The sequence below is a fragment of the Athene noctua genome, chromosome 8, assembly GCF_965140245.1.
Source record: "Athene noctua chromosome 8, bAthNoc1.hap1.1, whole genome shotgun sequence".
Taxonomy (NCBI): Eukaryota; Metazoa; Chordata; class Aves; order Strigiformes; family Strigidae; genus Athene; species Athene noctua.
The window spans coordinates 16505658-16520727 of NC_134044.1; the positions used below are offsets into that span (position 1 = coordinate 16505658).

A 15070-nucleotide genomic window follows, 5' to 3' on the forward strand; every position below is an offset into this window, starting at 1 on the left:
GACTTATGCAGCCTGATTCAGTGCTCAGTTACTTGGTTTTACACCACTGTAATATCATTGATGTAAATAGATTTTCACTGGCATAAAACTGGAATTACATGACAGTGAACCAACAATACAGAAAGCAAGGTAGTTGACTTCAGGCAGAATAAGAAACAATAAGCATATTCTTTGCAATGCTGCTAGCAAATATTCTGAACAAGTGGTGTATTCAGAATATGTAAGCTGTCTAAAGACTTGCAATTGGTAGGTAACTTGCAGTTAAGTGATGTTCCATAAATCTCTTACTTTCTACTGCACCAGCTATGCATTGCATTTTACCTGCTCATCTGATCTCAATTTTATTTGCCTGTACATCTATGTATATATGAATATTTTACAACTCTTGAAAGGAATCACAGAAAGCTGTCCTATCTGCCAAGCACTCAGGGCTTAATGGGGGACAAGCAAATTGGGTCTCTTGCTACTTGGTATATCTAATAATTATTATTTTTTTTTCAGAACCCCAGCTGAAAGGAATTGTGACAAGGTTATTCAGCCAGCAGGAATACTTCCTGCAGATGCACCCAGATGGTACAATTGATGGGACCAAGGACGAAAACAGTGACTACAGTAAGAAAAATTAGCCTGTTTTGCAACCCATTTACAATCAAATGCATCATCTAGTGGGTGTCCTGTTTTCAGCACAGCTTTTCTATCTATCCTTCCCCTTTAAATCTTGCCTGTATAATTTCATATGTTTCCTCTCTGATCTTCTTGCCTCCTGCCCCGATTCTGTAACTGCCATCTGGGTGGGGTGGAGAATAAAACCCATGATTTGAATTGCTGCCAGAAGAGAAAGGAGATTATATTTATACACATGCCACGTGGGTAAAGGATACGGGGAATTCTCTCGCCAAGGAGAAGAGGAGAAAATTGTTTTCACTATTTAATCCTGAAAAATTCATCAGGCATCAGGAATTTCCAGGCTGGAGAAAACCAGCTGTTCACTGAAGTCTAGTGCTTTGAGGCTAATATAAAGGTTAAGAGTATTGAATGACCTTTCCAAAGGAGGTCATCTTCCGAAATCCTGTTCAAAGGGCTTGGGATCATGCTGTCCAACAAAGAACAGCGAAGTGCAGCAGAGCCATGCACGTTTAAAAAATTATGCTCATGTGCAGGAGCCATTTTGGTGTAAACAAATGTAAAGGTGTAGCCAATTTTCCTTTTGCAAAATAAATAGTTTTGTCAATACCAAAGCTCCTCAAAAGGTTTAAAAAAGGTGCCAGATATTTTCTACAGTATCTCTTTATTTCATAGATATCAGATTGATGCTTCTGAGCAGGCAATAATAAAGTCAGAATCTTGGTGCCACAAACTGCATCAACAGAGTAGAACTTAAGTCTTGATTTGTGTCATCCTGTGTTGAAGCTCCCTGTGCCACTGCTGAAGGGACATCATATCTAGCCTGTCCAGCATGGAAGGTGTCATCTCTAGTAATGACTGGTAAAACCAGAAGTTCATCTGTGTGGTAGGATTGATGGAAACAAGCTTTGTATACTTTGAAAGGAGCAACCTACTTAATTTGGGGACAAATATTGTTCTAACTCAAAGAAGCTCCTATCTGGATGCAAGGCATCATTCCTCCAGGAAGGCAGGGCCTGGGCTGCAGGTAAGGGGTGTCTGGCAGTGGTGCAGCACATGAACAGGGCATTGATGTTGTCCTGGGAAGGTGCATTTGGACAAGGGTGCAAGGTGGCTGCAGCCCCATATCCATGGTGTTTGCCCCATCCCCAAGAAGCTGGCAGAGTTTGGGGGGGGGGGGGGCGGGCTGTGCGTGGTGGAGCCAGCTCAGGGCTGGGATCCATGTGTGAGAGGAGCTTTGGGAAGATGGCAGCTGAAATTGTGAGAGGCTAGCAAAGACCTTGTGAAATAACCCAAGAGGCTGCATTCAACAGAAACTTGGCCTGTAGCAGACTGAGTGTTGGGTTTTAATCCCCTTTTTCGCATCTGGTGTTGAACAAATGAAATACCACAAATTGCAATGACATAGCTTCTAATTTATGTTGGAGCAGAAGAATCTGTGGACCTACACACACACACACACTTTTACTGTGAAGAGTTTGGTGTGATTTTTCACCAACACATGGGATAAATTCAGTGGGCTTTATTGGGTGAGTAATGACCCAATGTTGGGTTGTATTAGCTGCTTTTTTTTTTTTTTTTCCAGAAAGCAGACATAGGGTGTTCTTAATTTGCAGAAAACCCCTTTGGAGGCCTATTTGTCATTGACATGGAAAGAGTTGCTAGAGATGACAGGGATTCATTACCCTCATCTATCAGTGAGGACTGAACAACAATGTAATGGGCTTAAATGGCAGCAGGGATGAATTTAGATAAACAGCAGAGACTAATAAAATGTAAGAACAATTCTGCAATGTTTTAGGCTGGCAGGGGACATGGGGGAAGCTGCTGCTGCTACACCTCAGTGTGTGCAGGGAAACCTCCTGAGTCCCCATGACTGAGACTGGACCCCAATCACCTGAACAGCTCTTATTTATATATCCCATCAGAAATGTTAGAGATCAGTTTGGCAAGGTACTGAGTACTTGTGAGCCACTTCCACACAGTTTTCTTAATTGGAAATAGATGGGCTGAAGGGCACTTGTAAAGTGTGAATTTATCTGGCGAGATGGCAGCCCTGCCTTAGCAACTTGGTGGGACAGGAGGCATCTAGCTCAAGTGTGCCAAGCCACTTGCTGGAAGTCAGGGGCTATGTTGGAAAATTTAGTGAAGTTTTTGAGAGAAATTGAAGCCAAAGAATTCTCCATCCCCTGATCTCAGGGGATATCAAAAGAGGGAAAAATCCAACCTGATAATATTTGACTCCTGAAAATGAAATGAAGAATGTGCTTTGCTCAGTTTTGTTTAACATTTTACCGCATGTTCTCCTTCACAAATCTTCAATTTGAGTTCATTTAATATTATGTGAAGCTTCCTTCAAAACAAAATCACATTTTTTACTTTGTAAATGCCAAAATAAACAGACTGGTTTTTTTCCTTTTCTATTCCTTCAAACATCTCAAATTTTAACCAAAAAAAGTCAAATCTCATTTTTCTAAGTGAACAGCTTACAGATTTACTTAATTGATATTTTCTGTTTTAAAATATTTCTCCAGAAGATTCCTGACCAGACAGAGTTCTGTCAGTATTTTTGTGCGAAGGCAAAACCCATCTAAGACTAGATAAACAGTATTTCACTATCCCTGGAGAGGGATTGGCTGACTTGCATCCTTTGGTGGAGAAGGGCAATCTTGATGGCCACAGGAGGATCCTTCCCACCCTGGATGACCACCTATTCTCCATGCAGAAGCCATCTTAGCACAGTTGAATACGTGGTGAACACCGTGTTCCATACATCACTCTGTGTTCAGTAGCCACACTCTGATTATTTAAGTTAGCATTATGAAAGGAAACTTAATTTTCATGGAATATGTTAGGTTGGTTTACTCTGGCAAAATAAACACTTAAAATGAGACGCAACATGTCCCTTGGATATGTCTGATGCAATTAAAAGTTCTAATAAAAATCTAGTTATTTATATAAGAGGAACTGCTAATATTTAAGCAATTTTTAATTATCTGGTGCCCATTTTATATGTGTTCTTGAGAGGCTGGTGGCATTTATTTTCTACCTTCTCTCACTTAAAGAAAAAGAAAAAAAACCCAACCTAGAAGCCAATTTCTAATGGCATTTGAATGGGCATCAAGCCAGCTTCCCGCGAAACAGCGCTTGGGACATCTGTTCCTTATACCATGCAGCTAAAGGCACGCCATCTTAACGTAAGCAAGAAGACAGATTCTCTGCCTACTTGCATTGGGATATATGAAGAATTTTCTTTGATTGGAGCGCAGTTTCATGGTGTACAAGGCCCTTGTTTGTGTTCTTGGTGATGTTATATGTGAACCTGAATTTGGGGTCATATCTTTTCCTTCCAACTCCAGTAATCTCAAATGGCCTTTCAGGGCTGAGTGTTGCTGTTAATGCTTGCATCATTATTGCTCTTTCCTGGGCTGAGCAGGGTAACATCCCTTCATGAAAGCAACTGGACTTCTTTGTTTGTCGGCATAATCCTGCTGAACATCTGAAAAGCCTCAGCAAATGTACAACATGTAAAGGATAGGTCAACTGTACTGACCAGATGGAAAGAGCCCAGCAGATCTAGGATATTGTTTAGGGCTTTCTAGCCAGAAACACAAAATATTAAGACTAGAGGTCTCAGGACCAACATCCTACTTGGAGCTGGATTATCTTCAGCTGCACAGAGCCTTGCCTAGTTGTTTCAGGTGTCTCCAGGAGTGAACTGTTTTATAACTTCATAACCCATCTGGTTCCAGACCCACACTATTCTCGTTGTAGAGAATTTTCTTCAGTCGTAACTTCTTTCTGATGCTTTCGCATAGTGCTTCTTGTCCTTTCATTGTGTTTCTTTGGGAAGTGTCTGTCTCTGGCTTTCCTTTCTTTGCGCTAAGCAATCCCAGTTCCCTCAGTTTGTTCTTTCATACATGTTGCACCACAATGTCAGGATCATCTTAGCAGCCTTCCACACTCCCCTCAGAATCTTAAACCACACCATTGCCTGGTGCACCAAGGCTGCTGTTGCCTATTGCATGCTCTGTTATTTGATGTGCAGCATGAATGTCTTCCTCCAGAACAAATCACCTTGTATAAATTAGTTTAGCTCTTCTGACTTAGTACTGCTTAAATCAGCTGAGCATATGGACCACATCTTTTATATGCCACATCTTGTCTTACCTGTCCATTTCTGTAAATAAGTTAGCCTAGACCCATAGCTAAGTGCATGTTCAGATTTTAAAAACATGTTATGCAGCTGATAAACTGCCATAACATAACAATGAATAACATTTTCCTGGCCAAAGGGTTTAGGACTGGAATGTGCTCAAAGTAGTATTATCAATAAGCAAGGTCAGCTGTAAATCTACTGATGGTTGAAAATGGTAAGATGTAATATGGGAAAATAGGCAGAAGTATTTAATGTCTTAATTTTTTTTCCCTTCTGCCCATGAAGTCAAAGAGCACATCCGTTCCATGTAGTTGCAGATGGTATTGAAAATGTACCGTATGCAGTAAAGAGTTTTAAAAGCATGTTAAATGTTCTCACTTTCACATCAGCACACCTGGTGTCCAGTCCTACTCTACCACAACTAGTCCCCTTCCCCATCTCCAAATGTGCTGTTTCATGTTAACCAGAAATTTTTAATGACAAAAAATAAGCCATCTTGCTTTTAAGGTTGCCGGAGGGTTTTTCCCCCCACATTTTTATGTTTTTATAATAAAGCTTATAACCCTTTAAAATAATATGGAATATAAAGATGGAATATTCTTTTGGAAGCATGATAACAAAAAGTTTCAACTTCAATGATATTTCTAGATTTGAGTGCAGAAACGGCTCTGAGAATTTATAACGTCCTGATTGACTGAAACCACTTTTTTTTTTTTTAATAGAAGACATCTGCTTCCTAAAACTTCTTTGGCTATCAGTTACCTGTGTCAGATGCATGTTCTCCTGCTTGCCTGCCCAGTTGTTCCCCGTCTCTGCAGCGTGCTGCGGGAGATGCTCTGCCATGCCTAGAGGCTGTGACTGTGGGTGTTGGTGGTCTGCGGCAGGGTCCCAGGGAGCCTGGGAACTGACAGTGGTCTTGCTGCTCTAACACAGCACAACAGGATTTTTCCTGTGCTCCCTTAGCATGTATAGGTGGAGAGATCTGGAGACATGTGGGTGCTTCCCAGTGGAACTTCTCACCCACTAATTCTGGGTATTATCACCTCGCTGCCTAATGAATGCTTTGAATGGTCTGTCACAAGTTTTCTATGCAAAACAAATTGGCTGTAGGGACTGAATGATGATGCCCATTTTGTTTCATTACTAGCGGTAATACTCTTCATTTTTCAGTGGGAGGAAAGATTAGGGAAGGGGAATTGCTTATAAATAGACTTGTTAATTGCAGAGCGTTTTAGACCTTCATGGTAGTGAGAAAGTGTTAGAAATATAAGCTTGCTTTGGTTAGTGAGCTTTTCAATGGTAGAACAGTGTTATAATGCAGCTTTTTAATGCTGAGTAGCTACACTGGGATGTGTTTGTCTCATCTGGGGAGAGTATCAGAGTAGCACTGTCCTTGACTCCAGTTGTTCACAGACCAGTACCCAGGCTGGACTTCATTTGGCATCTACATCTGGCATCCTCCCACGAAATCACAAATATAGGCACTGGCTTTGGTAAGGCTTCAGCACACACTTTGATATTTTACTGAATATGGTGCTTAAAAGCATGAAAAGAAGCTGAGCCTAGGTTTATTTTCACCAGACTCGAGGTGCCTCCCTCTTAGGCAACTCACTGAGGAGAGTCATCCAGTCTTCCTGGGGAATTGTGAGTGAGAAAAAAAGTACATTCATCTGAGACTGGGACCCATGAATCCCTCTTTGGAGACAATCCTGAAAACAGCTCAGGCAAGGCACCTGTTAGATATCTTGAGCAAAGTGGCTTTCTGTCTCCTGTGCTTTTTTCAGATTTTACTTCTGACCTTTAAGCAGATCCACCATGAGTTCAGGTCGAATGTAACGAGTTTACCGTTACATTCCACACACCCTTTGGGGTCTGCTCTGTCTCTTAGAAATTGTACAAATCCTGGGATTACAAAGCCTGGGCCACTGGCTGCAAGGAAAGAATCAAGCCACAGTTTCATTTCTTCCCCACCCCTGTCCTTCTCTCCATGTTCACTATAAATGTTTGGAGTTTTTCTCCTTTGGAAAGGAATCCAAGCACACTTTTGTCTCTCTTCCCCTCTGCAGTAATTCACAGGCTGTACAGGAGGGAGGTGCTTGGGAAGTACCTTGTGGTTGAGTTAAATCTATCCATTACCTGGCACATGCACATCTAACCAGTCTCTTCAAGGGGGGCACTTGATGTTGAGCTGGACTCAGTTCTCTCCTGTCATATGAGGATTAACACTAGCCTGGCCTTCTGAATAGGTCATTTTGGCAAAAGCTCTGTATGCTTCAGGGCTGATGTTAAATAAGCAGTGATCTATCTCTGTTGTGGTTTAAACCCGGCTGACAGCTGAACACCACACAGCTGCTCGCTCACCCTCCCACACCCTGGGGAATGGGAGGGAGAATTGGAGGGGTAGAGGTAAGGAGACTCACAGGTTTGAGATAAAAACAATTTAATAATTAAAATAAAATTATATTAAAATAATAATTATAATAATAGAATATACAAATGAGTACAATGCAGTTGCTCACCACCTGCTGACTGATGCCGAGCCCATTCCAGGGTAGAGATCCTAGAGAAGTGAGAATCCTGAAACCACAGTCCTAGAAGACCTGGCTTCCCGATCAGCCTTCATCTATATACTGAGCACGATGTTGTATGAGATGGAATATTCCATTGGCCACTTTGGGTCTGTTGCTTTGGCTATGCTCCCTCCCAGCTTCTTGTATACCTGCACACTAACAGGACATGGGAAGTTGAGAAGTACTTCTTAGCAACAGCTAAAAACATCGGTGTATTATCAACATTCTTTTCATACCAAATTCCATACTGAATCTAGAACACAGCACTATTCTAGCCACTAAGAAGCAAAAAAAATAGCTTTAGCCCACTTGAAACCAGGAGAATCTCCCAGGAAAGGAGAGGCTGAGAGATGGCACAGTGAAGAGGAGGACTGTTTCTCCTACAGCCATTTTGTGAAGACTCCGTTGCGCTGTGCTTGCTTCAGTGTGATGTCAGGCATAAAATGTCATAAATGATATATACATCGAATCAGCTAGAGGATGGTGTTCTTAACAGCTGGAAAATAGGAATGCTTCACTGTGTGCTTTGTCACTCAGTTTTTCCTCTGTACTCTGCTTATTCACAGGCCTCCCATAGGCTAAGTTGAACACCCCAAAGCTCTTGAGAAGTTTCAAGCAGGTTTTTGCAAATAAGTGAATGTGTTAAAAGCCATGAGAAATACTTTGTGAGTGTTGAAGGGGCAGTCTGACCTTATGGCTATGGAACCAGAAAAAATATTCTTGTTTCAGGGCAGTTGTGTGGGAACAGACCTTGAGTGAAGTATTTCCATTGTGTTTGTGCTTACATTTCTGCCTGACCCTGTGCCTATCTTTCCATATCCTGAGCTCCCTGGGGTAAGGTCTCATTAGCTCTTAGTAAGCTGAAGCACAAGAGGTCCTACAACATCTGGATACTCTTGTCCTGTAAATCTCAGAGGAAACAAAGCCATGCTAATGCCTCAGTGCTCAGTCTGTCAATGCTGACAGTCCTTTCGTCTTTCAGCCTGTTCTGTTAGAAACATAACAAAAGACTGATGGTACATTAATGTATATGCTCATGGGAAAGGTCTTTCAATGAGATAACAAGGTCAACTTGGAATCAAGAAATAAAGTAATTAATTGGAAGTGGTTGCAATGCTTAAATCAATAAGATTGCAGTAAAATTGAGTACTGAAAGGTCTTGTCGTCTTCTGGCCTATGTAGTGCTGCTTCTGAATGAGGAGCAGTGCTCAGGTCCTGGAGTGGAGCGCTATCTCTTCCTGAGTTTCTTCATTCCTTTGACAGCAGGGATCACAGGGGCAGACACACAGTCAAGTTAATTTGCGCCCTTCTGGCCGTGGTCCTGCTGTATACTCTTTTAGCGTATTGCAAATGCAAGAAAGTGTGACTAGGCTTAAATCTGTTTCAGGGTGAACTAGACTAAGTTGTGTTGTTATGTTTGCCACAGGCAAAGATGTGAACATGTGCCCTTACCACAGCTCAGCTGGCCCACAAAAAGCTGTTGAGATGCACTAACTTGAGTGAGTGTATGAGCCCTTGGCATTGTAAAGGCAGTAATCAGACAGACTGATGGTCTTAAGGCCTCTGGGAGGTGGCCGCATTCAGTACTTTTAAAAATTTCCTTTCAACATTGGCCCCACGGCTGCAGACCTTTCCTGGAGCTGGAAGCAGGACTTTTGATTCTAGTTCAGTATCTTTTGTTAAGCATCAGGAGTGGGGTGGGCTGGCCCTGGGGCAGAAAAGCAGCAGTGGCCATGCAGGGTGATGTCTCCATAACCTTTGCTTTTCTTTTCCTTCTGCAGCCCTTTTTAATCTAATTCCTGTGGGTCTTCGTGTGGTGGCAATTCAAGGGGTGAAGGCAGGTCTGTACGTTGCCATGAACGCTGAGGGATATCTCTACAGCTCAGTAAGTACTTTGCGCTGTTGAATTCCTGGGGTGGTTTGGTTTTGTAGATGGAAGGGGAGAGACTGCATTGGGACTTGCAGGTTTTTCTGAAAATGGTCATGTAACAGCAAACCTTTAAAAGCAGGAGCAGGGGGAGCTGCTGCAAGGCCATGCAATATTCACTTTAAAGTGTCTCCACGGAGGTTCATGGCAGTATTTCCTGACCTGTGAAGATACACTTTGTGTTCCTTTGAGTAGTTACTTAATGTAGGTCACGTTGTAGAGGAGGTTGTGTGGTTGGCTGGTTATATTCTAGTTTCACATTTGTGAAATGGCATGGACTGAATAGAATTGCTTCTGAATTGTGCCCGGTTAACTGATCATAGGCGGTGCCCCAATGGGTCGTACTCTGCTTTTGACTGCAGCAACACCCTGGCTTCATTAAAATGCTTCTGGACTATTCTGTTGGCAGAGTGCTTGAGCAGAGCAGAATTTCCCTGTATTCGTGTGGTCTTTTTAATGCATATAAAAGATAAGTGAGGCATTTTTTACTGACTAATTCCCCTATAACTTTCTTAGATGGCATGAAAGGGCATGAGGTTATTCATAAGATTCTAATTTGAAGTAAGTAATTGATTTTCACAGTGAATAATTGATTCAGTGATTTATTAAATATGGCAGCCCTTTGCCAGAATTCTTTATGCTTCAAATAACTTTGCTCTAGTTTTGCATAGTAAAAAGTGGTAGTTAATAATGCACTTCTTATTTCTGTAGTTATGATATCTTTAAAGTATATGGCCAAGATTCTAATCTCATCTGCCTTTGTGTAAATTTACAGTACAGCAATTCTGCTCTTGTCTAGCCTTTAGTTTGCTTTAAAAGTATATGTGAGAATGGAGATGGGACCACAGAAAGGACAACAGTTTGAGTTGCTCCTACACAATTTTTCTTAACTTTTGTTCCTGGTCAGTTTTAAACTGCTCACATGGTTGGGATTCCGTTCTTTCCCTTGGGAGGTAACAAAGCTCGGTCTCCCCAGTGGCTCAGGGTAGAAAACAGCAAATGGATTTGTTAGTATGCCTGGCGAGATAGGTCTCAAAACTGGCTGCTTGTCAAGAAGAGACAGAGAGATCAATCTGGATCTCTGTGGATGCCAGACGCTTCCTGTTCTTTCATAGCCCAGTAAACATAAATGACTGCTTCTAAATAAATTACATCAGTTTACTAACAATGAAAACTTCCTCTTTTTGTAAAGCTATCAGAGTCCTAAAGGTAGTACCAAGCATGATGTGGTACTGCATTACCGTTTGTGCTTCCCTCCAGGCACATAGTCGGGGGGGTCAGGACAGACATTTTGCCCCATGTTTGTGCAGTGCTGGGCATAAAGGGTCCTGGCCTGGTGCTGAGGCTCCTTGTACCGCTGATGCCCTGTAAATGAGGACTGCAGGAAAGCAGTGTGTGATACAGAGCCACATCCAGTCTGGGAGGGGAGTCTTTTGGAAGCAATGAAGGGTAAACATTTTCTGAACAAATAGTGCAGGGGAGGGAAAGGTGTGGGGCTCTGGCAAAAGAAGAAATGGAGAGTTGGAAACATGATGTTTGGCAGCTGAGAGATTAGAGATGGTGCAGGGGAAAGGTATATCTATGTATATAAAGTATATATATATAAGTGTAGTAGTGAGACAATACAAAGGGTGGGAGGGACATACAAAGAGATGGTGGGGAGCTGGAGGACTATGTATCCAGGAAACACGTCTGCTAGCCATATAAAGGGTCCTAAAAAGCACCAGGTCATACATGTATTCAGATGAGAGTGGTCTACTGGGGCCTACTTATTCCCAACAAGTGCACCTGTCTTAAGTAGAAAAATTAATCAGGGAAGGCTAAGGATGCACTGCGATGGCCAGTGCTTAATGAAGTACACCTCATTACATGCCACAGCTTGATGGCTTTCAGCTCTGTATGAGCTAGTAAGAGTTAAACCGTTCATTTCATCAACATGATCCAAGTTTTCTACTTGCAACAGATGAATGCTACTGGCCTATCTCTATGCCAGGGAGATAGAACTCGCTGGACACTATTTTCTTCTTGTATTGACTGGTGTCTGTCTCTGTCTTACAGCAGTAAATCAATGAATTCACTGTGCTTTGGAGCAGACCCCAAGGCAAGAAAAAAGAAAATTTGTGGATAAAGCCTGTTAGGAGAAAGGAGTGTGGGTCAAGCCACTCATAGCATCAAAGACAAGGAATGAGACCAGAGTTCCATAAGAGGGTTGGATATGGCTGAGAAGAGTTCAGCCTGTTCAAGCAGTCCCTTCTGGATGTTTCAGCTTTCCTTGTAGAGCCAAGATCTCACTCCAAGCCAACATTTGGCATGGCTGTGTCAGTCTTGAACACTGTGCTGGGGAATTGCTTTGGGAGGACTTGACAGTCTGTTCCTCTCTGGGGTGAGCAGGGCTCCTGGCCATGCTTCCTGGACCTGATTGCTGCCCACACCAAAGGACACATTGTCCATGTTCCTTTGCTTAGCAGACCCTAAACTACAGCTTTGCTTGTCTCAGGCCAGTTTTCTTTGGTGTTGTGCACGTACCTATTTTTTTCATTAGTCTTTTCTGAGGGATGTCTGAAAAAAATGGGTCAGTATTCCCCATAGATACTGTTTGGTCACACAGATCCGTTGATCAATGAACTTTTTCTGCTGCTTGGCTGCCTCCCCTGCTGTCTATCCCAGGTCTAGCCCTTCTAGGACTTCTTATAACACCCTCAAGCCCAGGACTGCTTTCAGATAAAATGGAACTCTCCGGGGAAATACAGGGGGTTTTGGTGGTTTTCTTTCCTTCCTCTTGAGCCCAGATTGTGGCTGTAACTGAACACATCATCACTGTGGGTTTGTTTTGTTTTTGTTTGGTGGGTTTTTTTCAGTGATATTTAATCTGTGTGCGTCAGCTGAGACCTTGGCTGACATTCTCTGCCCTGGATCAAACCAGAGGCTATTATCAGCCTGGACTCTGAGATGGTTTGTGCCAGCTCCTTCTGAGTTTTGGCCAAGGGGCTCTTGAATGGGTTTAGAATAGCCAACCCTTGGGAAAAAATCTGCCTGGTACCAATCAGCAGAAAAGCAGGGCTGAGTAGTGTCCTCTAAAGCCAGATTTGGTGAGAAGACTCTTTACAGAAACATGCAAGACTATCCTATGTGCTTAGCCACATTGATGCCTTTAGCAATGAGTCTTCTCATCTCTTCAGTTAGGGATGGGTAGGGACAGTATGGGGTTGGGTTGCTGGGTTGAAGCTAACCATAGATCTCTAGCCACATTTGCTTCCTCTTTGCTTGGGAAGCAGCTGTTTATGACTTCTGTGCATTGTTTACTTACACTAGATACCTGATTATTTTTTTTCCAGGCTAGCTTATTGCTACCTCTGAGGCCTGCTGGGGAATTAGGTGCTTAGTAGGCAAGACAATCAGGTCTTGGTCTGAGACGCCTGGCTTGGCAAGACAGTAAGATGCAAAACACTGTCTTCATAGCAAGCTTGCAGAGAGTCATTGGTGTGTTCCCATTTGATTCCTTGTAATGTAGAGCAGCTGTAAATTCCCTCATGGTGCATGATGGTCTTTATCAGCATCTGTTTTGGGGAATGACATGACTCTCCTGAGGATCCAGTTGTAGCATTTTATGCCAAAGTAGAAATATACAGAATGAATAAAGGGCAATGGGTATTACTTGTACTGTCTTAGCACTTGGGAAGCTTAGACCAAAGGCTGGTTGTTGCAGAGGAGAGGAAAACACAGAATAAAGAGGTACGTCCTGCTCCAGTGAGTTTACAGCCTAATCGTAATGGGAGAAGACACAGAACATGCTCTCCTGTCTCTGTCTGGAGTTAATAGTTCCACAACCAAATTAATTTCCACTCCTGTATAACCTTTCTGAAGTTTATCTCCTCAGTGCCCAGCTTCCTCTCCATTGCCCCTGCTGCAACAACTCACAGAGGCATGGGGAAGGGAGTCCCTGCAAAGTGTTTTACCTGAGAGACAAACCTGGTTCTCCTGGAGCATATGCTCATCACAGGGCTGTAGAGCCTCCACAGGCCTACTGAATCACTCCGAGTACGCTGAAGTTGCAGCTCTCAATATGATGATATGTATAATTCAGTGGTGTTACAGCTGGGATTGGTTTTGCCCCAAGTGCATAGCACTTCTCTTCTAAAATGTACTCTCTCAGATATTCCTTGTTGTTTAACTCAGAGTTCTAATTATTTTTGAAATGGCAAATCATGATACATAATTTATTGGAAAGACTGAGAAAACTCTAGCAGAGATACAGAATACAGAGGGAAAAAATGGGTCGCTGACAAGAGCTCTGTGGTTTTACAGTATAAAGCTGTGAGTTTGAAATGCTGAAATTAGAGCTTGAATCACTTCAAAGATTCCTGCTAATAAGGGAATGATTATGCACAATAAAAAAAAAAATCTAAACAGCATTGAAAAAACCCATCACGTTTGTCAGTGTGTCTTTGCATTTTCTTTTTCTCTGCTTTTTTTTCTTGCTCTATCATTTTGCATAATAAACATGTCTTGCATAATAATAAACAAGCATCTGGGGAAGTATATGTATTTTTTAATCTGCTTGCAATGCTATAACTATTTTGCTACAACTCCTCTAGGGTTGCTGCACTCTTCATTTACGTCGTTTCAAGGTCAGGGTCTGGAATCAGTAATGCTGCATTCTCTCCCCTAATGGGCTTGGGGTGTTAAACCTGCTCCTGCCAATGCTCCTTCTTTAATTCCTATTTGACCTCCAGTGGTGCTAGTTGATTTGGTCAGAAGTACAGATAGGCCAGGCAGGTATCCTGGACATCTCTCTTTTGCAAATTTTGCAAGCAAGCACACTTGCTGGGGGGATTCCCTAGTTTACATGCTTCGTTAGGGAGCCAGGTCAATGGAAAGAGAGAGAAATGTCTCCAAAGGCAAAGCACAGCAGGAGCCCAGTGTAATGTGGTTTTAATTTCCCTCCAGAGTATCTAAATCTTCTTCACTGACTGTTTAAAGGGGCTCACTGAATGAAGACATTGACTGGGAGATGTAAAACTCCTCCTGTCCGCTGGCTTATTCAGAAATATGGAGGGAACAAAATGGCTGCTCAGGGAAGCAGCTGTGCTGAGAAGAGCCAGCCCCTGGGAGCGGATTCCTGCCTTGCATCGCATGTTCTTAAAATACAGCTCCTGGCGGGCACCCTGGCATGCCACCCTTGTAGCATGGAAACTTGTAAATACAGCTATCAATAGCAAATTGGTCCCTTTTCTCTCGGTGAGGAGCTGCCACCCACATTGCTCTGCTTGGCTCTCAGGAGCAATTCAGTGGTCCAGCTTTCCTTTCACTCCAGCAGAGTGAGCTTCTGCATCCTGTGTGTTACTGATGCAAGTCGAGGAGGACCAGTGCTGGCCCACAGCAGCTCAGGGGTTATTCAGGATGTTGTAAGAGCTAGAAATGGGTACAGCCTCACTTGGCAGGACCCTCTGGACTGCTCATCAGACAAGAGCTGGGACAGTGCAATACTGTGGCTTTTTTTGGGCAGGTTTCCCATCTGGCATTCTGTCGAGGGACCTGTATTCCCTGAACTTTACTGGCACAGGCACCCCAGCAGGGCTCCCATGGGGAGAGTGCTGCTCTGCACCTTGTATCGACGTCTGGAATGAGTTAGGTCAGATTTAGCTTTTGCCTACTCAGGCAGGAGATGGTCAGAGGACAAAATCAGTAACAACAGGACCTAATCCTGTTTTCCTAGCTATCTGTTCCTTGTCTTGTGTGATAGCAGTGCAAATTACAAAGAAAAAGTATGCTTCAGTAAGAAGTGCCTTC

The 15070-nt window shown here is 42.9% G+C and overlaps 1 protein-coding gene across 3 annotated transcripts in view; it reads left to right on the forward strand.

Moving 5' to 3' along the window:
• FGF12 (fibroblast growth factor 12) overlaps positions 1 to 15070 on the forward strand; it is a 232700-nt gene that overhangs the window by 151994 nt on the left and 65636 nt on the right. For all 3 annotated transcript variants that reach the window (XM_074912219.1, XM_074912220.1, XM_074912218.1), the window contains 2 exons: positions 502 to 612; positions 9135 to 9238. In XM_074912219.1, coding sequence (XP_074768320.1) covers positions 502 to 612; positions 9135 to 9238 — 215 coding nt within the window. The remainder of the gene's footprint in view (positions 1 to 501; positions 613 to 9134; positions 9239 to 15070) is intronic.